Here is a 25,800-nt window from a genome sequence, read left to right as displayed (position 1 = left end):
CTGCCCTGCAGCTCCCGTTGGCTGTGGTTCCCGGCCAATGGGAGCTGCGGAGCCAGTGCTTGGGGCGGGGGCAGCCTGCGGAGCCCCCTGGCCGCCCTTGCGCGTAGGAGCCGGATGGGGGAACATGCTGCTGCTGCTGCCAGGAGGCGCGCAGAGCCAGGGCGGGCCGGGAGCCTTCATTAGCCGGCCCGGCCAGCAGCACTGACCGCAGCTGCCAGGATCCCTTTTCGACCGGGCGTTCCCGTGGAAAACCGGACGCCTGGCAACCCTCCAACTTGTCCACCCCCCCCGCCCGGTTCAAAACACAGAGGGCAAAGCAACATCATCCAAAATCTACTGTTCAAATCCCTCGAAACCACCACGTCCCAGCCAGGCTCAGGCTCAGGCTCCGCGCGGCCTGGCCAGGGGCGGCCCCCGCCGGGGGCTCCGCGCCTGAGCTCGGCCCCGCGCCCGGGGCGGGCAGCTGGTGCCCGGAGCGAACATGGCGCCGGGCGGCGCGGTCCTGGCAGCTCTGCGCAGGCGGCTTGAGCGGTGGCGGCTTCAGTCCGCCCGGCCGGGCCGCTTCCGCCCTCGCCCCGCCCGAGAGGAATTGACAACAAGGAAAACTTTATTGGTCGCTGGGCCGGGGCCGGCGGGACGATGGCGGTGAACTACGCGGCCGGGCTCTCCCCCTACTCGGACAAGGGCAAGTGCGGCCTCCCCGAGGTGCGAGCGAAGGAGCAGCGTCCCCCCCCGGGCCTCCCACTGCCCCCCGGGGTCCCCTCCGCCACTGCCCCCCCCCGGGGCCCTGCGCTCCCCTCCCCCCCCGGGGCGGTCCCTCTCCCCCCCAAGGGAGCCCCTCCCCCCCACCGCCCTTCAACGGGGCCCTGCGCTCCCCCCCCCCGCCCCCCAACAGGGCCCTGCGCTTCCCCTCCCCCCCCGGGGCGGTTCCTCTCCCCCCCAACGGAGCCCCTCCCCCCCACCGCGGCCCTGCGCTCCCCTCCCCACCCCGCCCCCCACCGGGGCCCTGCGCTCCCTGCCCCTCCCCGGGGCCCCTTCCCCCCACCGCCCCCCAACGGGGCCCTTCTGGGCTCCCCCCCTCCCAACGGGGCCCTGTGCTCCCCTCCCGCCCTGGGGGCGCTTCCCCTCCCCGGCCCCAACGGGGCCCTGTTGGGCTCCCCTCCCCCCTGTGGGTGCTTCCCCTCACTCCCCCCCCCCATGGGGGTGCTTTCCCTCCCCTCGCTGACTCCTCACCTCACTGAAGCAAATTAGGTTTAAATCTGAACATCCTGAGGCCATGTACCTGCCAGCTCCCAGTGCCAGGCCATGGGGTTTGGCAGCCAGCACTGGTTTATCCTCATGCCGTGCTAATACACTTTTTTTCCCCTTCAGTCAACTTGTGATCTTGTACTCGGCGTGCCGTGCAGTTCAGCGTGGTGGCCTGGGTGCAATGGCTTATCCGCCTTTTGGTGTGCTGGCGTGGCGGGGACGCGTCTCTCTGGCTCTCCATTTCCATTTTCCTTTCCCCTCAGATTTTTGACCCGCCAGAGGAGCTGGAGAGCAAAGTGCGTGCGTTAGCAGACCTGATAAGGGGTTCTTCCAATGTAGTGTTTCACACAGGAGCCGGGATCAGTACGGCTTCCGGGATCCCTGACTTCAGGTAAAGGCACTGACTGAAGAAATATCAGTAATCACTGGAGCCGTGTGGGCTAGTGGTCAGAGCGACGTGCTGAGTTAGAACTTGGGGGCTCTATTCCTGGCTTTGCCACTGACTCACTATAGGCAAGTCACTTTGCCTTTCAGTGCCTCAGTTTCCCCACCTGTGAAAATGTGTCTGAGTTTGGCAAAAGGTTAATGGTTATAAAGTGCTTGGAGATCCTTGGAGGACAGATGCTGTAGGAGTGCAAGTGTTATTTTGCTGGGTTAGTGATCGTATTTGTGGTATTTATAGTGAAAATATTTCATTAATGAGAAACGAGTAGTTGTCTTATGGCTCCATCCCTGATACTTGGCCAGTTAGCCTGTGTGTTAAGTGCTGTAGGGAAAATAGTCCATTTCTTTAGTGCCTTATAACTGTTACTTTTGGAAAACTCCCTTTTTTCTAACCCTCTGATAAATGGAGGTGAGAGGTTTCCTCTCCTGTCTGTCTATAGTCTCTGCTCTAGTTCGCTCCCAAAGTCAAAAGCTTGCTATTTAGTGGCCAAAGTGGGCTGTGATGAGACACTGAAGTCAGTGAGATGATTCTCCGAGGCTAACACCCACACCTAACTTTCATCAACCCACGCAGTGAAAGTACTTGATATCTGGTGTCCTCTTTTTATAGCTTATTTGTGCATGCTGGTTAATAGTGTAACAACAATATAGAATAACCCCAGTAATAATGAACTTCAGAATGGGGGGGGGGGGGAATGAGGACGCTAGGTGAATGGAAATTAAAAGGTGAAATGCCTTCAAACTGCATGAAGACTATTTAAAAACGCCATAATAGAGGCTCAAACTAAATGTATAACCGAAATCAAAACGAAACGGTAAGAGGACTAAAAAAAATGCCACCATGGCTAAACAGCAGAGTAAAAGAGGCAGTTAGAACGCAAACAGGCAGCCTTTAAAAACTGGAAGTCAGATCCTGCTGAGGAGAATAGAAAGGAGCATAAACTCTGGCAAGTCAAGTGTAAATGTATAATTAGGCCAAGAAAGAATTTGAAGAGCAACTAGCAAAAGACACAAAAACGAACAGCAATTTTTTTTTTTTAAGTACATCAGAAACAGGAAGACTGCGAAACAAGCATGATGGAGGTGCTAAAGGCGCACTCAAGGAAGACAAGGTTGTTGCGGAGAAGCTAAATGAAGTTTTTGCATCGGGTTTCACTGCAGAGGATGAGCGGGAGATCCCCACACCCAAACTATTCTTTTTTGGCAACATATCTGAGGAACTGTCCCAGATTGAGGTGTCAGTAGAGGAGGTTTTGGAGCAAATTGATAAATTAAACAGTAATAAGTCACTAGGACCAGATGAGATTCACCCAAGAGTTCTGAAGGAACTCAAATATAAAATTGCAGAACTACTAACTATGGTACGTAACCTATCACTTAAATCAGCCTCTGTGTGACATGGCTGGAGGGTAGTTAATGTAATGCTAATTTTTAAAACAGGCTCCAAAAGTGATCTTCGCAATTTCAGGCTGGTAAGCCTAACTTCAGTACCAGCCAAATTGGTTGAAACTACTATAAAGAGCAGAATTATCGGACACATAGATGAACACAATATATTGGGGAAGAATCAGCGTTGCTTTTGAAAAGGGAAATCATGCCTCACAAGGTTTTTAGAATTCTTTGTGGGTGTCAACCATGCGGACAAGGGCCATCCAGTCGATATAGTGTCCTTGGAGTTTCAGAAAACCTTTGACATGGTCCCTCACCAAAGGCTCTTAAGCAAAATAGGCATTCATGAGATAAAAGGGAAGGTCCTCTCTTGGATCAGTAACTGATTAAAAGATAGGATACAAAAGGAATAAATTGTCTGTTTTCACAGTGGAGAGAGCTAGATAGTGGCTCCCCCCAGGGATCTGCATTGGGACCTGTACTGTTCAACATACTCATAAATGATCTAGAAAAAAGAGTAAACAGCAAGGTGGCAAAATTTGCAGTTGATACAAAATTTCTTAAGATAGTTAAGTCCAAAGCTGAATGCAGAGAGTTAAAAAAGGGATCTCACAAAACTGGCTGTCTGCGTGATCAAATGGCCAGTAAAATTCAGTGGTGATAAATGCAAAGTAATGCACATTGGAAAACATAATACCAAGTATACATACATAATGATGGGATCTAAAGTTAACGGTTACCGCTCAAAAATGAGATCTTAGCATCATCATGGATAGTTCCCTCAAAACATCTGCTCAGTGTACCATGGCAGTCAAAAAGGTAATAGAATATTAGGAACCGTTAGGAAAGGGATAGATAATAAGACAGAAAATATCACAATGCCACTATATAAATTCAATGAAATTAATAGGCAGCAGGTTTAAAACAAACAAAAGGAAGTACTTCTTTAAATCACACACAGTCAACCTGTGGAACTTGTTGCCGGGGTTGTTGTGAAGGCCACAAGTATAACTGGGTTCAAAAAAAGAGCTAGATAAGTTCATAGAGGGTAGGTCAGTCAATAGCTATTAGCCAAAGGTGGTCAGAGACACAACCCCATACTCCAGGAGTTCCTAAATGTCCAACTGCCAGAAGCTGGGAGTGGACAACATGGGATGGATCACTCGAAATTGCCCTGTTGTGCGTCTTCCCTCTGACATACCTAACACTGATCCCTGTCAGAGACCGTATACTGGACTAGATGGGCCATCTATAAGTCAGGGCTTTGCGTCAGGTACATTTCCACCTCCACAAACATGATACAGTTCTGTGGTGACCTAGAATCCTACTTTCAACGTCTCCAACTCAAGGAATATTTCCAACACACCTCTGAACAGCATACTAACCCACAGAGACCTTCCTACCAACACTGCAAAAAGAAGGATTCTGCGTGGACTCCTCCTGAAAGTTGAAACAACAGATTGGACTTCTACATAGAGTGCTTCCGCCGACGTGCACGGGCTGAACTTGTGGAAAAGCAGCATCACTTGCCCCATAACCTCAGCCGTGCAGAACACAATGCCATCCACAGTCTCAGAAACAGCTCTGACATCATAATCAAAAAGGCTGACAAAGGAGGTGCTGTCGTCATCATGAATAGCTCGGAATAGGAACAAGAGGCTGCTAGGCAGCTCTCTAACACCACATTCTACAGGCCATTACCCTCTGGTCCCACTGAGAGTTACCAAAAGAAACTACACCATCTGCTCAAGAAACTCCCTGAAAAAGCACAAGAACACACCCCAAGAAACCTGCACAGGGGTATTCTATCTGCTACCCAAAATCCATAAACCTGGAAATCCTGGATGCCCTATCATCTCAGGCATTGGTACGCTGACAGCAGGATTGTCTTGCTATGTAGACTCCCTCCTCAGGCCCTGTGCTACCAGCACTCCTAGCTATCTTCGAGACACCACTGACTTCCTGAGGAAACTACAATCCATCGATGATCTTCCAGAAAACACCATCCTGGCCCCTATGGATGTAGAAGCCCTCTACACCAACATTCCACACAAAGATGGACTACAAGCCGTCAGGAACAGTATCCCCCATAATGTCACGGCAAACCTGGTGGCTGAACTTCGTGACTTTGTCCTCACCCACAACTATTTCACATTTGGGGACAATGTATACCTTCAAGTCAGTGGCACTGCTGTAGTTACCTGCGTGGCCCCACAGTATGCCAACATTTTTATGGCTCACTTAGAACAACATTTCCTCAGCTCTCATCCCCTAATGCCCCTACTCTACTTGCGCTATATTGATGACATCTTCATCATCTGGACCCATGGAAAAGAAGCCCTTGAGGAATTTCACCATGATTTCAACAATTTCCATCCCACCATCAACCTCAGCCTGGACCAGTCCACACAAGGGATCCACTTCCTGGACAGTACAGTGCTAATAAGCGATGGTTACATAAACAGCACCCAATACCGGAAACCTACTGACCTCTATGACCTACATGCCTCCAGCTTTCATCCAGACCACACCACACGATCCATTGTCTACAGCCAAGCTCTACGATACAACCGCATTTGCTCCAACCCCTCAGACAGAGACAAACGCCTACAAGATCTCTATCAAGCGTTCTTACAACTACAGTACCCACCTGCTGATGTGAAGAAACAGATTGACAGAGCCAGAAGAGTACCCAGAAGTCACCTACTACAGGACAGACACAACAGAGAAAGCAACAGAACGCCACTAACCGTCACCTTCACCCCCCAAATAAAATCTCTCCAGTGCATCATCAGAGATCTATAACCTGTCCTGAAGGACAATGCCTCACTCTCACAGATTTTGGGAGACAGGCCTGTCCTTGCTTACAGACAGCCCCCCAACCTGAAACAAATACCAGCAACCACACAACAAAAACACTAACCCAGGAACCTATCCTTGCAACAAAGCCTGTTGCCAACTCTGTCCACATATCTATTCAAGGGACACCATCATAGGACCTAATCACATCAGCGACACTATCAGAGGCTCATTCACCTGCACATCTACCAATGTGATATATGCCATCATGTGCCAGCAATGCCCCTCTGCCATGTACATTGGCCAAACCGGACAGTCTCTATGCAAAAGAATAAATGGACACAAATCAGATGTCGAGAATTATAACATTCAAAAACCAGTCGGAGAACACTTCAGCCTCCCTGGACACTCAATTACAGACCTAAAAGTCGCAATTATTCAACAAAAACCCTTCAAAAACAGACTCCAACGAGAAACAACGGAACTGGAATTAATCTGCAAACTAGACACCATTAAATTAGGCTTGAATAAAGACTGGGAGTGGATGAGTCATTACCCTAACTAAAAACTATTTCCCCATGCTAATTTTTCCCCTACTGCTACTCACACCTTCCTGTCAACTGTTGGAAATGGGCCATCCTGATTATCACTACAAAAGTTTTTTTTCTCCTGCTGATAATAGCCTACCTTAATCAATTGGTCTCGTTAAGAGTTGGTATGGCAACCCCCATTTTTCATGTTCTGTGTGTGTTTGTGTGTGTGTGTGTGTGTGTGTGTATATATATATATATATTTCTACTGTATTTTCCAGTGCATGCATCTGACGAAGTGGGCTTTAGCCCATGAAAGCTTATGCTCAAATAAATTGGTTAGTCTCTAAGGTGCCACAAGTCCTCCTCGTTCTGTCTGTTGATTCCTTCTGTTTTCTAGGCCCATCTGTTCCTCTGAAACAGCAGGTGGTGCTGTTTTTCTGCAGACCCGTCTGAGCTGCCCCAGAAGCAGGGTATGCACATTCGCTGTCTGGGCAGTGCAATTCCTGTTATGCTTTTGGCTGCAAACTTTGTTTTTTGGCACAGTAAAATGTCCCATCATGCTTGTTCCTGGCTGGTAACTTTCACTTTCAGTAGTTGTGGCTTCTGTCAGCCTGTCTTGTTAGTGAGGGGATTCTGAGTCTAAATTGAATGGGGTTCCTCTGGAACATCCTACTAAGTGGTAATGTAATGGTGCCCAGAATCTCCTTGGTGGCTCCTCTGGACTGCGGACTTGTGCTTTTACTAGGAGGTAGGAGAGTATTACTATCCATGTTCAGATATGGGGAAACTGAGGCACGGAAGTGAATTGACCTGCCCAAGGTCCCATGGTAGGTAGCATGGTCTAGAACACACGTTGGCCTGTGTTCCTTCTGAAGGGTGTAAAGGTTGGGGGGGAGGAGAGTGTTTTAAGGGGATGTAGCCAGGAGTAATAGGACACAAGCAGGCTCAGCATTTGATCATGGAAAGATCTCAGACTGTGGACTTCTCTCAGGGGAAGTAATGGAAGTGGCATTGCTCAATTCATTTAAGATTGGACAAAGCACTGGAGAATATTCCCTACAGTATAATCCTGCCCCGGACCTGACTTAATAGGTCTCTTCAGTTTCTTGATTTCTGATTTGTGTCCAGCTAACCACATGGTGCTCCCAGCCCCCAACACACACACATTCCCCATTCAGGGATTCTGAGATACTCTTGAGGTTGAATCTAGAGGCCACTTAAAGGATAAGTGTATGTTACATGGCGGTAAATGAGGGGCAATTCGCGCAGGGGAGAGTCCTAGCAGGAAAATGAGCAAGTGGAGGGAAGATGAAGTGCATCTTTCTTTCTTACAGCCTCTTGTTGGCTGAACCTCCGGCTACAATCGACAGTCTCCTCAGCATTCAAGTTATATGTTAACTCCATGTGGTGTGCCTCATGTCACCACTGAGCAAGCCTCTGGATTTGGCCGAAATGAGACTGCTGTGGACTATGCCATTGGCTTCCCTTCCCATCTAGGCATCCCTCCTTCCTCATTTGCAGAGATCATGCTCTTACTGATATGTCAGGCAGTGGTTCCTCCCCCAGCTGCTCCTAAGTTAAGCCTCATGTCATTGCACCTCTATCATGCCCCGTGGTCCACAGGCAGCTTTGAGCGCTCCCCTGTCGGTTTTAGGCCCTTTAGGCCCTTTGGGCCTTGCCCTATGTTGCATGCTCTCTTTCCAGTACTGCCCGCTCTTCATGCCTGTATTTTCAGTATTGAATTTGATTTGGGTCAGCGAAGAAGTTTTCATTCTCATTTCCATCTTGCTAGTTACTTTTTAATGTTAAAATGTTGCCCGCAGTAGCATTGAATTAAGCACCAAGTTTACAGCTATAGGGCCCAGCCATGTTCTTGTCACATCAAGGACAGAAATGCCATGGTAGCAGGTCACCTTCATTTAGCAACTCACTTTGCTTTCTCCCCCTTAATTAGAGCTCACATGGTGTCTGCTGACTGCTGCTTAATGCCTGCTACTTCCAGTTATAACTTGATTTCTTTCCCTTCCTCGCCCCCCCCCAAACAGGGGGCCCAATGGCGTATGGACCATGGAGGAGAGGGGATTGTCCCCCAAGTTTGACACTACCTTTGAGAATGCAAGGCCTTCCAAGACCCACATGGCGCTGCTGGAGCTGCACAGAGTCGGCATCTTGAAGTTCCTGGTCAGCCAAAACGTGGATGGCCTGCATGTGCGTTCTGGATTCCCACGGTACTGCACCTCCCCTTATCCATCTCTCGACCCGGCAGGGCCCAGATGCTTGTAACAGGCATCAAAGCTTGCCGTGTTGTTGCTTTTTATCAAGTGCAGCTTTGCAGGAGTGTGTGTGTGGATGCTGCACAAATCTCGGCTAATGCTTGTAACAACAGAGGTATTAATGCTTCAGTGCTCTCCAGAGATGAAAGCAATGCCTGGGGCCCGAACCCCTTCAGCTTTAGAAGCAACATGGCTTCTTAATCATGTTTGTACTAAAACAGCTGTTAGTCCCACTGCTATAGTGAGTGTGTGGTTGGGGGGGACTGTGGGATGCCTATGGGGAAAATAAGCTGCATTGGATCTAAAGAGAGGGAGAGGCTGTGAGACTAGGACAGAGGCAGATCTAACAGCATCAGCACTATCGAATGCTCTTGTGGTAGTTCCATGGACGACCCTAAACCCAATTGTTGTTGCTATTTCTAAAGGCGGGGCCTTATTTTGTTTAAGGGCAGTGACCCATATAGTTCCAGGACTCCTTCCCAAAGCTGTGCTGGGACTCGCTACAAATGGATTTGACCTACCCTACAAGATCTAGCACCCACTCGCTGTGTTAGAGGGCAGACATTGGCTCATGTAAAGCAGCCGGTATTGTTAGCCATGGGAAGCATCATGATTGGCTGTGTCTGTAAGGACTGAATTTGTGGGCAGGTTACATCAATGCACTCTGCCATCACCTTCCCCTTGTGGGCTTACGGGAAGCTGTCATCTTAGCCTGCTAGTTCTACTCTGTGTGTGTCTGTAGGACTCTTTCAAGCGAAAATGGGAAAACTTCCATTTGGTCACAAGCTGATCTAAATTGTACTAATATTTACAGAGCACTGTTAGCGTGCAAGGAGCTGTACAGAAAGAATGTACAGAATTACATTGTGTCTGTAGGGAGGTGTCTTGGGATAGAGAGGGAATGAAAGTTCAGCTGATGGCTGCATAGCCTGCCTTACAAGAGCCGAATTTGCGTGCACATAGGAACAAAGTGCAACCACCCCTTAGAAGCAGGTGTGGCCTGCCAAGTCTAAAGATCCCAGCATGTGGTGTTCAGGATGGAACACTGCATGCTGGGATTTGTAGTCCGTGTGGGCGGCATCTCTGTTCAAAAGGAGGATAACTGAGGGCTGCGTCGTAAAATTTCTTAGACCACATATTGGCTACCACACCTCTTAAGTTGGCATGTCTGTGCTTCTGCTTAGAGCCAGGTCAGCTTCCCTTTACTAGTATGATGCTGACACAGATAATGTAATGCTTGTGACAAGTGCTGGATTGTTCGTCTTGGAGACTGAAGTCCCTTCTTGCAGATCAGATCCAGCAACCTTCCCCCAGGCCATCCTGTCCATGCGCCTCAGTGCTAATCTAGAGGGACCCATTGGAGAAAGGGGAATTTGGTCTCTGTAACCTAGTCAGACCTTGGCTTCTTTATGAAAACTGCCAACATGGGTGCAGTTTGTGGCCTGTTGTGGACACCTGTCCCTTGGAACTGGACTAAGAACATCAAATTCATTTCAAAAAGGCTAACTTGGCTGTCTTAACCCTTTCACTGCTCTGGGCAAGTACAGCTTCTCATGTGATTCACCTCCAAGTAGTGCATTTTGCAGTAGTTTTTGTTTTAGGTAAACTGGGTTTCATTAGGTAAGGTTAATAAACTCCATCCTTACCCCCTCTCTTCAGTGAGAAAACCTTTACTGGCACCTGACAGGGTCTGGAGTGCCTTGAAATTATGCTTTCCCGCATAGATCTGTAACACTTTAGAAGGGGCACAAGGGGGAGATAGTCCTGGGTTTCAGGTTAATCTTCGTTTTAGCAGCACTGTGGTTTACTTGATTTGTTTGCTTCTCTTCCTGCATTCTCGTTATAATAAAGTCCAAAACCACATGGCTGTGTGCCCCCAGCTGCGAGCTGTGCACTTGATTGATGTGTGGATGCAGTCTCTCCAATCCCCCCATGTATGGCGGTAGAGACCGAGCTGCACTTAGTCAAGTAAAGCCCGCTTCAAAGACGTCCTCAAAGGAACCTGCCTTTCCATTAGCTCAGTCTGGAAAAGGCAGCTTCTTCCTTGGACAGAAACTTTAATCTACAATAAAAATACCCCAGACAGAACATTTCTAGCACTTCAAACAAATGGGTTATTTGCCTTGTGTGCTGGAGTGCCTGAATCAGACACGGCTGGTAGATGAGAATGCAATTTTAATTCAAGAAAGAAAATATAAAGGAAGGAGGTGGTGAGGCGGGTGTGTTAATGGGAACTTGCTTCCTTAGAGAAGGTGCAGCTTACAAATAGCATGACATGGTGTTAGCTAAAGAGCAAATCTAGCAGCTGTCTGGCTTGAGAAGATATTTGCTTGTGTTCTTGTCCCCTGAGGAAGCTCAGAGCTTAATTCTTTTTCTTAGCAATACAAACGGCCCTTTGACAAAGTCAGACCGGAGTGATTAGAAAAAACACTGTTCTCTACAAATCTGATTAATTTTCTTTTGAATGTGGCAGAGCCAACTTCACACCTCAAGAACATTCTAATGAGAGCTGTGACTATGGGCTATCCTACAGGTTCTCAAACTTCATTGCACCACGACCCCCTTCTGACAACAAAAATTACTGCGCGACCTCAGGAGGGGGGACCGAAACCTGAGCCCATTTGAGGCCCGCCGCCCTGGGCGGGCAGGTGGGCAGGAGGGAGGGGGCCAAAGCCAAAGCCCAATCCCCACCGCCCTAGGCAAGGGGGGCCAAAGTCCAAGGACTTCAGCCCCAGGCAGGTGGCCTGTAACCTGAGCCCCACCACCCAGGTCTGAAGCCCTCGGGCTTCAATTTCGGCCCCAGGCGGTGGGACTCGGGCTTCAGCAAGTCTAACACCAGGTCTGGTGACCCCATTAAAATGGGGTCGTGACCCACAGTTTGAGAACTACTGGGCTGTCCCATTTGGTCCCTCTGGTCTCTCTCTTTTTTTATTTTTTATTTTTATTTCTGTGGCCTAGTGCGTACACACACTTGCAGCAGTTAAATTGAAGGGGTGAGGGGTTTTTTTAGCTGGTTTAGTTTAACTGGTGCAGTTTCTGTGTTGGGAAGGCCTGTGTGTCACTCTCAAGTACTGATATGAACACATGTTTGAAAGAAGTTTTTTTATGAGAGAAATACTAGACTATTATTTCCATCTATGAATGAAAATTTCAACAGTTCTAAAATGGTAAAAAGGAAGTGATTGAAACAATAGGAAAGCAACCGAACTGCCTAAAAAAGCCCAGAACAGAAGGGGAATACATTAAACCACTGGTTATTGAGGGGTGTGTGGCTAGTGGGTGGTGGTAACTGTCTTTGCGTGTTAGGGAAATGTGTGAACCTGTGAACTGTTAGGGCTTATTGTTAGTCTCTAAGGTGCCACAAGTACTCCTTTTCTTTTTGCAAATACAGACTAACACGGCTGCTACTCTGAAACCTGTTAGGGCTTGGTTTGCTAGAATCTAGATTACATGGACACAACTGATGATCGGGTCCTGTCCAAAGCAGGATGGCTCAACGTATTTTTAGGCTTCAGTATTGAATTTGGAAGGTGGCAGTTTCTCCTCATAGCTAAAGTAAATGTCAAAGCTAGTGACCAATATGGCAAATGGTCACTAATTGCCAAATCTGAATGTGTGAATTTCTGACAAAAAATGGGTAGATTGAAGGAAGTGGTAGAAAACAAGTGTCTGGAGTAGTGAAAATACACAATTCTGTCTAACTGACAATATTCACACTGCCAAGCGTTGATAAGTAGAAAGCATCCACACTCATCTTGGAGTGCAGGAAATCCATTTTTTTCTTCAAGATCAAAGGTCATTGAATGAAATTTTGCTCATTGAAGCGGAAAAGCAAAACGTTGAGTTTGAGCCTGCACGTGAGATGCTTTTCTTGTCCCAGGGCTGGGCTTTCCAGCAGCTCTACATGAGTTTCATTCAGGAACAATCTCTGTTCATCATTAACACCAAAAAATGGCAAAGATCAAACAGTGGCTATGCCATTAAAACAACTGAAAGGCAAAGACTTGACTTGATAAGAGTTGCAGCCTTCTCTTACTCTAATTTCACCATGTAGCAAAACCCGAGCAATTTGAAGAAAATATTGAAGCAGTTTGCCCTGGATATTCTTTTCCAGACAGACTTAAATGCCCAGGCCCACAGTTAAAATTGTAAGGGAAGAAACAAGAAAAACGACAGGAAGAACCAAAAGAATTAACCTTGCCATTAATGCAAGATGTTTGGTTTAACATGAGAAATGACCTGAACATAGCCAGATGCATCCATATGTTCTACTTAATAGTACTGCCTTTCATATGGGAACCACTCCTCCTCCTCAAAAGAATATTGTTTCCAAGTTGCTGAAGATACTATCTAAGAGTACAGAGAAAAGTAGGACAGATGCCTTTGCCATTTATCCGGACAATGATGATTAAGTGGGGAAAAGGTGAGCTCTCTGGAGCAGTCATCCTAAACTACTTCTGTATGGGGGTTGAGCATTGTAACAGCTTGACTATCCCCCCTCAGGGTAATAGTGTTATACCAATAAAATAGAAAACAGCAGGATCTTATTAAAGGGAATAAGGCAAAATGCCACATTTATTGTGAATACAGAAAGAATCATAGTAAGCAGTTAGTTATAGCTATAACATTCCATTCAATCTCATATTTATTTACACATTCATTCATACACACGCACAGGTTCTGCAAGGTTGTTATCATAGTTACCAGCCTTAGAGTTGCTCATGCCAAGCCACTGGCCAGGTGGCCTGGAAACAAGGAGGGAGCAGGGCCTTGTCAGATGCTCATCTGATGCTCCTGGAAGTTGGTTTGCAGAATCAGACCCCAAAGTTCTCAGTTTCTAGAGTCCATTTTTATAGGAATTTATTCCTTTGCCAGTCTATGGGAATTGTTTCATCATGCTGTTGCTGAATCAATCAGCAGATGGCACATTCCTGACGGCTCCGTGCTGCCAGATGTTACCTTGTTCTTTGGTTCTCCCATCCTTGAGGCTGTTGGGTGGATTCCAGTCTGCCCTCCGGGGGTCCTCTGGTTGTTTCCACTTGACACCTTCTTCGGCCGATCGACACTGGATTCTTAGGCTGGCACCTCCCTGATCATTCAGTTATTATCCACGCCAAGCATCCATCCACATACATCCTCTATCTCTGTTTTAATCGCAATTGTTAACAAAGTGAGATGAAGACAACAAAAGGGCGGGGAGTCTCCGGGTGCTGTTTCTGTTGTTACAGAGTATCGCTTTGAGTCTCTCTCGGTGTGAGTAGCTGTTGTTACAAAGCATTGCTTTGAGAACAGACTCTGTCTTAGGATGTACTAACGCAACTGGCAGCTTGCAAGTTTCACACAGAGAGGGAGAGAAACAGTAAAAACAAGAGACCAAAAACCAAGAGACCTCTTAATTAGTAATACCCCGAAATTTAAGCGAGGGGGAATCAAACTCATTTGTGATTTTAATACAGAACTTCTTTAATATGATCCACCATAACCGTAGGAAAGGAGCGAGTCAATACCTGTTGTCTCGGACTCCAAGAGTGGAAGAGGAGAAGGCCCTTAAAGAAACAGTAGCCAAGGTTTTTCCCAAGTATTAACTATTCCCCTGGGACTGTCGTCCCCTCTCCCATCTGCACTGTGTCCACTCTCAAAATCCCAGGAACCTTAAAGGGACACATCACAAAACAGATGTTGACTAATCTCTTTGTCCCTACTACTGTTAAGGGGACTGTCCCCCTGTTATAAGCTCATGTAAACCTCACTAAGGCCCTGATTCAGCAAAGCACTTAAGCCCGTTGACGTCAACGTGACTTAAGCATGCACTTAAGTGCTTTGTTGAACCGGAGCCTAAGGGTGTACGTCATGCTTGTCGAAGAATTATTGAAATTCTACAGTCAGCCTCGTGGCTGCTGGCCCAGCTTCCAGCTGCTGACTGCCGAACTCAGGGAGGCTGTGTCTTTGCATCTGCATCCGGCGAGCAGATGTTGAAAGTTGTACTGAGCACAAGGGGAACTTTGATCAAAACAAATCATGCACTTTCCACAACAAAGGACTTTACAAAGAGGCACTGATCTTACAGAAGCAGTGGAAGGCGGTTTCCGAGGTACTTGACAGATCAGGTTGCGCTACTCTCGCAGTCTCGGTGCAAATCTCTTGATGTAATTGACAGCGAAGAAGTGGAACGGCGCAAAGACAAAATAATCATAATTTTAAAAAAATCAGAGCAGCTCTGGACCCATTTCATTGCTGATCTCAAATAAAAATCTCAGGTCAGGTCCAGAACAGGGGGAAGAAATCGGAAATGTGGTTGGTGTATGCAATCTGAAACTCCTCCTTCCTTCTCCTCTAGCATTTCACAGTGAAAATTGTACCTCTAGTGTGGGGTGTGATGCTGTGCCACCGGGTGTTCCATCTAAATGGTGGCAGTATAATCACGGGAGAACAGTTCCGTTCAATTCCAAACTTTTTTTTTTTAAACGCCTGCTTTTAGCATTAGTCAAGCATGTCTCGGCACATTTGGGTTGGTTTGGGTGAAACTTCAGAGTGGACTAGGTGCTGAAAGAGCAAGCAGGTTGGTAAATGTGCATCATCTACATCAGAGGCCATGTAGCAAAGGGCCGGAGGCCTAACTAGTTAGATGCAGGATGGTCTAGTGCAGTGGCTCCCTGACTTCAGTGGCTCATGTGCCACCTTCTCGAAGAACGGTGAAGTGAATGGCTGGAATGTCAAGCTCAGGTAGCATGAGGGGGACAGAAGTCACCGCTTGGGAGCCCCTGTCTAGTGGATAGGGCACTGGACCGGCAGGCAGGAAACCAGGATTGTATTACTGGCTCTGCTGGTTGCCTGCTGTGACATTGGGGAAGTCACTTCCCCTCTCAATGCCTGTTTCCCCCTCTCGTCCTTTGTCTTGTCTGTTTGGATGGTAAATGCTTGGGGCAGGGCCTCTCGCTGCATGCATACACAGTGCACGGGCTACTATTAGTTGTATTCCAGTAGCAGCTAGAGTGGGAACGCTGTTGTGGTGTTTAACTTACAGAGCTGCTGGCTTTTCATTTGAACCTACTTAGATTGTGAGCTCCTTAGGGCAAGGACAGTCTCTCTCTGTTCCGTTTGTGCACCACCTCGCGCAGTGGGGCCCTGATCTAGGACTTGGACTCCTACATGCTACCACAATACAAAAAACATACAGAAAAAGACCCATTATTATTTATTAGGAGTCAATATACTAACAAAGGGAATCCCATCAGCTGCATTGGATTAGGCTTGTGGGTTTATTTGGTTTTGGGGAGCTGTGGGAAACTGGCAGCAAGGCTGAGGGCGCCAGCAGGAGATGGCGCACAAGGAAATAACATGGCTCACCTTTAGGGTCACTCAACCTATGGCGTTGCCATCACAGAAACCTTTGGGCCACATGGCCTGATCCCTTCCAGCACAGGAGTGTTTCATCCAGAACAACCCCTTTCACCAGAGTTAGACATTGTCAGAACCTTAACTAGAGACCAGGTGGGCCTGATGTATCCACGATGGCTGTAAATAAGAGTCTCTTGAGCAACCTGAGTCACCAAGGGGCAGTGTTGCCTCCGGGTTTCCGCTAACCTTTGCTGTTTCTTCTGCAGGGACAAGCTGGCCGAGCTGCACGGGAACATGTTTGTGGAGGAATGTGTGAAATGCAGCAAGTATGTCATCCCTGCCGGTCAAGACACACTCGTTTGTAAAAAGGCAGCGTGAGTGAGTCTCTCCACTGCCATGGTGCTGAGAAGCACTGTAGCCCTTGGGCGTGTCTCTGGGGTACAGATGGTCGCTGCAGTTCTGGATTCCCTTATATAACTGTTAGTTCTAGCATGAGTCAAGTTCGATCACTACGTGAGCTTCTGGCAGATAAGCCCATGATGCAGAGAGCACAGGGCGTGCGCTATGAGCAAATCCTGAATAAACACCTAAATCTTGCCACTTAGTGAAAGAACACTAACTCCTGCCCCCATAGAAGATCCTCACAGCTCCTGTAATCTGTTCGTCATATTGGTCATGCCCAGTTTAAATATCAATGGTCTCTCCATTGTAGCCAGGTCTTGTTTATACATGTTCGCCAAATATGAATAAGAGGTCACAGCAGTCTGGATTTTGCCTTTTGATTCTAGGAAATACAAATCCTAAATTCTGAAATTATTGCTCTAAACTCCTTGAGCGGGAGAGTGCCATGGGTAGAACAATGGTGTAGGGACAAATTGATCCCTGGTGGTTCACTTCACTAGTTACACTGGGGATGGATTTGGCCAATAATGTTCATCTCCAGCTTCTCTTAGCACCAAAGGGGCATGATTCTCCATGTTTTTCTGCCTTTATATCTTCCTTCCCATTACTCAGTCGCATGGTCTAGAACAGGGGTGGGCAGACTTTTTGGCCCGAGGGCCAGATGTGAGTGGGGAAATTGCATGCAAGGCCACGAATGTAGGGCTGGGGCAGGGGGTTGGGGTGCGGGGTGCAAGAGGGGATGCGGAGTACAGGAGGGGGCTCAGGGCAGGGGGTTGGGGTGCAGGAGGGGGCTCAGGGCAGGGGGTGCAGGGTGCAGGAGGGGTTCTGGGTGCGGGCTCCGGCCCGGCACCGTTTACCTTTAGCGGCTCCGGCGTGGCAGCAGCGCGCACCGAGGCTAAGGCAGGCTCCCTGCCTGCCCTGGCCCCGTGCCGCTCCCAGAAGCGGCCAGCACCACGTCCCTGCGGCCTCGGGGGCGGGGCGGGGCAGAGCAGAGGGCTCCGTGCACTACCCTTACCTGCGGGTACCTCCCCCGAAGCTCCCATTGGCCGCGGTTCCCCATTCCCGGCGGGTGCATTCTAGCATCTTTCTTATCAATGCACTTGCATGTTAATGGTTGTGAACAGACTCTTGTTTTGTATCACACCCTGAATTGCGTCCTTTCTCATTGCCTGTGAAGGCAGTACGTGCGGGACGCTGTCGTGGGCACCATGGGCCTCAAGCCGACCGGCAGGCTGTGTGACGTCTCCAAAGCAAGAGGGCTTCGTGCCTGCCGGTATGTATCCTGGAATGACAGCCTCGGGGGAAGGGAAGGGCAGAATTGCATCCTGCAGAAACGTACCAATTATGAAACTCCTGGACTCCACCATTTCCTGGATGTGTGTGTCTTTGGTTTTTACCACATGGCGCAGTCCGAGCGTACCTGGGGGGCTTCTCTAGGTACTCAAGGAAGGGCCAACGGCTCACATTTGCGTCTCTGTGTTAGGAGTGGGTGAGTTCCTACACTCAAACCCCTTCAGGTCAGGTTCAGTCTGTTAAACTCTCTCCTATGAAAAGCAGAGACTGTGCAGGAGATCTTCAAAGGTACAAATGGGAGCTTGGCACCCAATTCACATTGTCTGTCAATGGGAGTTGGGTACCTAGGTGCCCTTTGAAAATCTCCCCCTTCTGTTGCTCCCTGAATCCTGGCTACATGTGGGTCCGTTGCGGCTGAAGTGCGCTGCATTGTGGGATTGCTGTGTTGAGAGACGCATTCTCTCCCCTGTAGCAGTATGTTTGATTCCACTCTGTCCTGCTGCTGCTTGCATTAGGTATGTTAGCTTTGTTTTTAATTGTTTAGCTTTAAGGTGGAGATTCTTTGCAATGTGATTTTCATCGTAACCTGGGCTTAGGGCTGGAAAAGTGGCTCTGTGAAAATGGCGTCCGCAAATCTGCTCTGTGTGCATTTCAAATGCACTTGCCATCTTCAGTGACACACTTCTTACTGCTGCTCGTTCCTGTTAACGGAATATAGGTCTGGGCAAGAGCGAATGGGCCTGATTCTCCATGCCTCTGCACCTCCTAGGGTCATTTACACCAGTGCAAACTGGGTGTAGGTTACCACCGTTCTGACTTAGTAGCTCTTCACACCCAGTATGGACTGGTTTCAGTGACTGCACGTTGTCCAGAGCAACAGAAAGTCAATCTCATGGACTCCATTCCCGCTCACCCATCATCACAGAATTGTTAACAAAGTTCCAGTGGCAGAGCCACATTCTGACCTCAGTGCCGGGGGCTTCACAGGTGTAACTGACAGCAGAATCTGCCCCACAGAATCTTGTTTCCTGAACCCAGCTTGACTCTCAGATCCCCTGCAGAACTTATGCAGGCAGGAGTTAGAACATCCATCTTACAAATGGAGCTAATTGGACATGGAAATCAAGAGCCTCTCCTCAGCAGCTCTGCGGTTGGGTCCCTGTCCCTGATCTTTCCCTTGTCTGAGAGCAAAAGCTAACCCTGTTTCTTGTTGGATTTTTTTTTTTCCCCAGAGGAAAGTTAATAGACACCGTTTTAGACTGGGAAGATTCTCTGCCTGATCGGGACCTGAGTCTAGCAGACGACGCCTGCAGGTATTGCTTTCCACAGCACTGTGTTTTGACACCCTTTTGTTTAAAACCTGGTACTTCAATAAAACCACCTGATAACTCGTTCAGCATGAAACCTGTTGCTATGAGACCTCTCCAAGCTTCTTGCCATCTGCTGGGATGAATTAGGCTGTTCAGATACTTGGAATCTGACCTGCCATTCCCAGTTCAATGACCTTTTGTTCCAGGCTTTTAACCCTGGCTAATCCTTAAGAATGACTGTAGCTGGCCAGAATTATAAATTGCAAAGGAAGCGTGTTACTATTGGATTCCAGAAGTCAAAGGTGAATAAAGTGTATTGAGTGCATCCCCTAAGCAGATCCCCTTTTCCTCTTGAGACAGAGATTGTACCTGGCCTATCACCAAAAGGCTTTGCAGATAGTGGGGTAAATGAAACATTCAGAAACCAACAGCTTTTGCCAGCGAGGTGGTGGTTGGATGATCCCAGGTGCTTGTGGTATTCCCCAAGAGGGAAGGATATTTCCTGGGTCTCATTCCTTATTATTGATCAAGCATCTCAAGAGGACGTAGCAATGTATATTAAGTGACTAGTGCCAAGTAAATAAGTCCCTGCCTCTCAGATCTTGCAGTATAAAGGGACAGGAGGAAATGAAAGGATAATCGTTGCTGCTGGGGCTGGGTGGATATTTACAAGACTTTCCAAGGCCTGGTTCATTATTATTTATACTGACGTAGTGACCACATTGTGCTAGATGCTGTACAAACACAGAAGAGAGAGAGTCCCTGCCCCCAAGTCTGTTGCACGTCATTTGAAATGGGGTTTTGTTCCCTGGTTTCACAGGTTCCAAATCTGAACCTAAGTTGAGATGCAGTTTATTAAAACACTTGTAACGTATGGCTCGTCAGAGGGGCAGTAAGACCAGTGTGTAGCATTCTGGCGGGAGTCTGGCCTTTTGTCTTCTTAGAGAAGGGGACTTTAGTCATTGAAGCTGGCTCTGTTCCCTTTCACGGGTTCACTGTTTTATTTTCCACCTGCAGGAAAGCTGACCTGTCAGTCACTCTGGGGACCTCTCTTCAGATCAAACCCAGTGGCAATCTCCCCCTGCTCACGAAAAGGAAAGGAGGGAAGCTGGTCATAGTAAATCTGCAAGCAACGAAGCATGTGAGTTAAAATGCTTTGACCGGCGCCTTGAGCTCAGAGCTGCCCAGCTACAGTCTGACAGGCCTTGGTTTTATTCCAGCCATAGCACCCAGCACTCGTGGGTGCTTGATTGAATCCTGCAAAAGTGGGTCAGTCCAGGAGCCAGGCGGCCCGCTTACAATGCCAGCTAGAAGAAATCAACCTAGTTTAGTAAGTAAACATGCTGGGTCCCCATTACCAAAGACCTTAGATCTGTGATTAAAAATAAACCTTCCGGTGGGATCAAAACCCCTCACGTAATCCCAGGTGAATTGGAATCCTGAGTGTTAATTAAGCCCCCGAGTTAAGTCCTTGCTGCGAGACTATAGAATTTGACCAGTTTTATTTATGTTCCGACCTCCTTCGAATACCCGAATCATTAGGATCCTGTTACATAACCAAGGCAGTTTGTTTCCAAGACCTGCAAAGTATATCAAGGTTAGAGGTGGAAAAAACCACTCGGGTCATCTAGTCCCTGTCCCAGGCAGTGCAGGAGTCTTTCCTACAGAACTTTTTCTGTAGTGATTGAACCAGTCTATTTCACATCTTGGCTGAAAGGCTCTACATTTCTAGCTGTCTTGAGGGTGATACTCACTGAGCACTTCACGGGGGCGGTGTTCCTGAAATCCGCACAGATCCCTGTCTCTTAAACTCCAGGAGGAATAATCCTGCCTCCTTATACCGCCAACTCACCCCTTAGTTCTGCATCAAGATAATTGTAGGGCCAGTGTTGAAATCTGTCCCAAATGTTGCCTGGTCTGTGCGGAGCTGAGAGTTAATCCACGGTGTGATGCAAGTTGCTAGGCCTCGCCCAATTCACACGCGCATGCAGAGCCCTTGAAAACAAGAGCGAAATCGTTGAGGTCAGGTCTCCCTTGAGAGAGTCCTCAAATTGCTTGGTGTTTGGAATTCCCCTGAGGCGAGGCAGCTTTGTCCTCCGCCTGTCCTAACGGGGAGAGAGCAGCTGCATACTAGGGGCCTGTGGCTGAATTTGGGGCTTCTCTAGTAAAAGGAGGTCACCAGCTCCTGTCATCTGAGCGACCAGAGAGCTGTTGGATGGTGATCCAGAGCTGGTGGATCCGGAGCTGGGCTGGATTGTGGCCTGTTGTAGAGCTGAAAGGCACCTGCCCTCTGGATGCACGTGTAAATGCTAGGGCTGGAGTGACATCAGCTTCCTGAGCCGGTTTCCTGTCTCTTGGCCCTAGGACCGGCAAGCCGACCTGCGCATCCATGGCTACGTGGATGAAGTCATGACAAGGCTGATGAAGCAGCTTGGTCTGGAGATCCCCGAGTGGACGGGGCCGGTGGTGGTGGAGAGTTCTGAGCTTGTGAAGCCCGAACCAGCCCTAAAACTCGACCCGGATGCTCAGCGCCCAGCCAAGGAAGAGCCCTGCTCCCACCACAATGGCACGGCAGAGGGGGCTGATGGGACATGCCCGGGGCTCGGCACGGCACGCGAGGAGCACGGTGACCGTCTGAAACAGGAAAGTCCTGGCTCAGGCTGCAGCCCCGTAGCAGCCAAGAGAGTGAGAGTGGAATCGCTGCTCACCTGACTTACTCACATCTTGGCAGTTGGTCGTTGGTCTTAGCAGCTAGCCTGGGCCGCTTTTCCTACCGTCCTTTTTATACCTTGAAATATCACCTCCCTTTTTGTAAGTATTAAATATACTTCAATGGTGTGTGTCTGTGCGGCTGCATCGCCAGTCGTGGGCGGGCTGGTTTCCAGCTACCCAGCGGCGCTTATGTGTAGGGGTCAGTTGCTGCTGCTCCGTCCATTGTGAGGGTGGCTGGCTGCTGACCCACACGCTGCCGTCTGCCTTGCTTGGGGAAGGACTGCAGAATTCCCTCGACCTCTCTGGCAGATCTGGCCTAAGGGCTACAAGGTCTGGCTCGTCGTTGTGGGAGGCGCAGCAGGAGCTAAAGGATTCGTCCTTGAGTAAGGGGAGCAGCGCTTAGCCAGGCGACAGCACCGATGAGCTGAAGTCTGGATGGGTTCACGACCCCCAAATCCTGCGCTGCCCACGGCATGAGAACGGCAGCCTTGCCGTAATTAGGAAGTGTGGGTACGTCGGTTGCACGTCTCGTGAGCCGTTCACCCGAAGATCTCACGTTTACGCATGCACGCTTCTTGCAGGAGGGGTGACGCTCATTTCCCATTTGACAGATGAGCAAACAGAGATGCAGAGAAGTGAGGGTAAAATTTTGAAGAAGTCCCATGGAAAGTCGGTGAGAGTCAGGTGCCGCTTTAGAAAATGGGATACAGGCTTTTAAGTCAACAGGCACTTTTTGAAAATGTTACCCTGTGAGACTTGTCCAGGGCTCCTCCATGCCAGTGGCAGAGCCTGGCTTGTCTCCCTCATTGTCCTTTCCCTACTAACCCTCCCTCCCTGCTGCGTGGCATTAAATCCAATCACTGACGTCAGTCGGTCAGATCAGATCAGGTCAGTGGAAGAGCCTGACTTGCATCCGTTTCTTTGGCTAAGTCTGCGTTCTAGCCGGCTGAGTGCCCTCACAGGTCTGCTCTGTGGGGCCCTGGGAACACTTGCAGTCTAGCTGCCTGTTACTCTTCTTGCCTTGCAGACTTACTAGCTGAGGTTCCTAGCAGCGAAAGGGCAGCTGCTGTCCAGCAGCAAGAGGGATTCAGCCAGACTCCATTTGGCATGGCTCTGTGTGATTGTTAATGTGCGCTACAAGCAGGGATGTCTCTTCTTTGAGTATGGGCTGGTAGCGGGATGCTGTCGCCCCCAGAGCGCAAGAGGGGCAGCCGCCTTTGTTGACATAATGAGATGCAGCGATTGCCCTTTGAATGCAGCCTGGCCTCTGCTAAGGTAAACAGATGGTAATTGCAACTGGCTGATAAGAGACATGGCAGAGATTTGCTTTGTGGTCCGAGGGCCGCCTCCTTACATATGGTGTGATCATTTTTCTGATTGAAGGTGGGTTGTAGGGAACGCAAGCTGTGTGGTCCCAGCTGTCTCCACTCCCCTATTCAAGCCTGCCACTGGGGACTGAGTTTACTTGCAGCCATTTGTGTCTTAGTAGTAAAGAGAAATGGAAATGGTTGGGGGTGCAGGTGACTGGCTGCGGATAAATTCTCAGTATTTATGTTCCTGCCAGTTTTCCAGTGCAGTCTGGATGTTAAACAGCCCAGGTGCGGATCTTCTGAGCCACTTGGGAGAGTCTGGGTTGGGATGCAGAAACTTTCCTGGGAGCCAGTTTCCAGTCTCAGTCTCCTGGTCAGAATTTGAAATGTCCCAAAAACACAGCAGTGGGTACTGTAGGAGTCGCCTCGAGATGCTGTATAAAAATACAGCTTGACAAAGACTGTATCTGTTGGACAAGACTTACACTTCAGGCCCTGGCCATTTGTCACGTAAAGATCTCATGGTACTTGGTGTAAGAGTTTGAGTTAACCCCAGTGACCTGACGTTCCTCTCTGGTAGTTATTCTGCCTACCCCATTTTTCCTGTGGTTTCTAGGGGATATTATATTCTTCACTTCCTATCCTCAACTGCCGGGGGCATTCCTGTGCTCTGTTAAACTGCTGCTGGGATCCACCCCAGACATGGCTGCATTTCAGTAATCCCTACTCTTGCACAGCCCTTTCCTTCTTACCAGGGATGATGTGACCCTTCACTGAAGTTTGTAAAGCAATCAGAGATCCTTGAGATGCAGCTTATTAGCTACAGCAAGGAAGCAGGCCATAAACCTGCAGCTAGACAGGGATGACTGTGGGACAGGACTCCTCAAAGTCTGGTGTACAATCTACATGAGGCCTCACAGGATTAAAACACAGCTCATGGTCACCCCTTTGCCTTGCAGCAACAGGTGGGGTTCTGCTATTAAGGGAGTTACAACGAATGTTGGGGCTGGGCTCGTTTGTTTTAATATTATGTAAATGTACATGCAAACTAGGTGCAGTTCTTGGGACCCTGGCAAGTTACCTGTGTCCCCCCGTATGGCCAAAGTTTGGGCACCCATGCATCATGGGCACTCTTAGCTGGTGGCATCGGGCACCACCTTCAATGGGCACTGCAGCTGAGAGTTCCCTCCCTTGCTGATCTGATAGGGGGTGGAGTTGCATAGAATACCCAGAACACCTGGAAGCTTGAAGGCTGCCCAGTTCCCAATCCCTAATTTTTTCCCATTGGATTTTAAAGCTGCTGTATATGGCCTTGTTCCAACACCCCTGCAAGGGCCGTCTGCCTGGGGATTGAATCTGGATCGAAAAGCAGGAGGCCCGTGTTAGCAGTTACCCGGGGGTTCTGGGATAATAGTTTGGAGATAGGAGGATGCTGAGCACCTTTGACTTCTGCTGCCTTCCATGAGTACTGGGTAAGCTCAGCGTGCCTCAGGCCTGGGTCCTGCGTTAATTGAAAGCCTCGGTGGTGCTGGATTGAGGAGCTGCTAGTTCTGGGCCCCAGTGGCTCTGAGTGATTTACAGCCGTGCTCTCCAGCAGAGCTCCCCTTTGGAGTGTCCTTGTGTTTGGGCAGGGAGCCCAAACGTCTGATGAGCCTCATTCAAAGTGACAGGATAACTCGCTGTCCTGGTCTCCTTGCTGTGATTTCCCCTGCCCCTGCAATGCTTCCTTTTCCGCGTGAGCGGCAAGGTACCGGCCACATGGGTAATCTGCCGCGATGCTCTGTGTTGAGGGCAGCGTGGCATGGGGCTTGTGTGTGTGTGTGTGTCGTGCCGTGGGTGTGAGTGCTCACTAGGGCTGAAAGGCCTATGGTGTTCAGTCTCCAGACAGGTCTCCTCTCTATCTGATCAGCTGGCTGGCTGCTCAACACAATCTGGGCTGGGGACTGGTCCAAGGGAGGGTAAACCATTAGATTTTGCTGTCATGACACTACCCTTCTTTGAGTGTTGAGGGCTGCCTTCCTGGGTTCTCGCTATAATATGGGGCAGGACCACCAGCGAAGATCAGGATCCCATTGGGTCAGGCGCTGTACATACAGGGGAAGTGACTTCCTACCCTGAGCTACTGAAATCTAAACAGAGGAGACAAAGAGGGGTGGGAGGAGAAACAGGCACAGAGAGGGGAAGTGAGTTGCCCAGGTGACCTTTTTACCCTCTTCATTTTTTTAAATGGCACTTTAAATAGTGCAACATTCACCATGGATAGGGAACCAGATAAAAGGACCCCACGTGTTTAGGGTTGAGCACCAGTGTAACAGACTAGATACAAAAATAGAAAAGAAATCGGATTTGAGTTGAAAGAACAGGAAGAGAGTGCTATAAAAACCCACCCGCATGTCTGTGTAATGGATAGGGATACTGAAATGTATGTGTAATTGTAAATGAAAACCATGCCTGAACTAAAACCAGAAGCTGAGTTTTTCTCTCCAGTCTGTGGAAGTTTTTATTGCTTTGTTTCAGTAGCCTGTTGACTCCCTTAGAGGGAAAACTTAGCCTTTTCGACAGGCTTTGCCTAGTGAATCTCCGACTGTTGCAAAGAAAATGTGAAGCAAGTCTGACTCCTGCAGTAGTGTCTGCCTGAGTTTGCAGAGAGCCTGAAACAAGAGGCAACCCTGTGAATATCAGTGGGGGCTGAAGATGATCCCTTTAATGACAATTTTTAACTATTTCACTGCTCATTAAAGTATGTTAG

The 25,800-nt window shown here is 48.8% G+C and overlaps 1 protein-coding gene across 4 annotated transcripts; it reads left to right on the top strand.

Moving 5' to 3' along the window:
* Nucleotides 1–554: 554 nt before the first annotated feature.
* On the top strand, nucleotides 555–25,800 carry SIRT6 (sirtuin 6). 4 transcript variants are annotated; one of them, XM_074939699.1, is made up of 8 exons: nucleotides 555–705; nucleotides 1,512–1,639; nucleotides 8,459–8,641; nucleotides 16,291–16,350; nucleotides 17,604–17,699; nucleotides 18,952–19,032; nucleotides 20,047–20,170; nucleotides 21,394–25,800. In XM_074939699.1, the coding sequence occupies exons 1-8, from the start codon at nucleotides 640–642 to the stop codon at nucleotides 21,739–21,741; spliced, it is 1,086 nt and encodes a 361-aa protein (XP_074795800.1). In that variant the 5' UTR covers nucleotides 555–639; the 3' UTR covers nucleotides 21,742–25,800. The 4 variants fall into 4 exon arrangements, with proteins under 4 accessions (XP_074795800.1, XP_074795799.1, XP_074795802.1 ...); XM_074939698.1 differs by having other exon boundaries at nucleotides 16,291–16,398; XM_074939701.1 differs by lacking the exon at nucleotides 8,459–8,641.

Source organism: Natator depressus, chromosome 25 (genome assembly GCF_965152275.1).
Source record: "Natator depressus isolate rNatDep1 chromosome 25, rNatDep2.hap1, whole genome shotgun sequence".
NCBI lineage: Eukaryota > Metazoa > Chordata > Testudines > Cheloniidae > Natator > Natator depressus.
This window is presented reverse-complemented; position numbering and strand designations above follow the sequence as displayed.

Bases quoted from the DNA above. Each gene is read 5' to 3' on its own strand.
- SIRT6 (XM_074939698.1), top strand. From the start codon at position 640: ATGGCGGTGAACTACGCGGCCGGGCTCTCCCCCTACTCGGACAAGGGC. The intron at 1,640-8,458 runs GTAAAGGCACTG...CCCCCCAAACAG, and splicing joins TCCGGGATCCCTGACTTCAG to GGGGCCCAATGGCGTATGGA. The intron at 20,171-21,393 runs GTGAGTTAAAAT...TCTTGGCCCTAG, and splicing joins ATCTGCAAGCAACGAAGCAT to GACCGGCAAGCCGACCTGCG.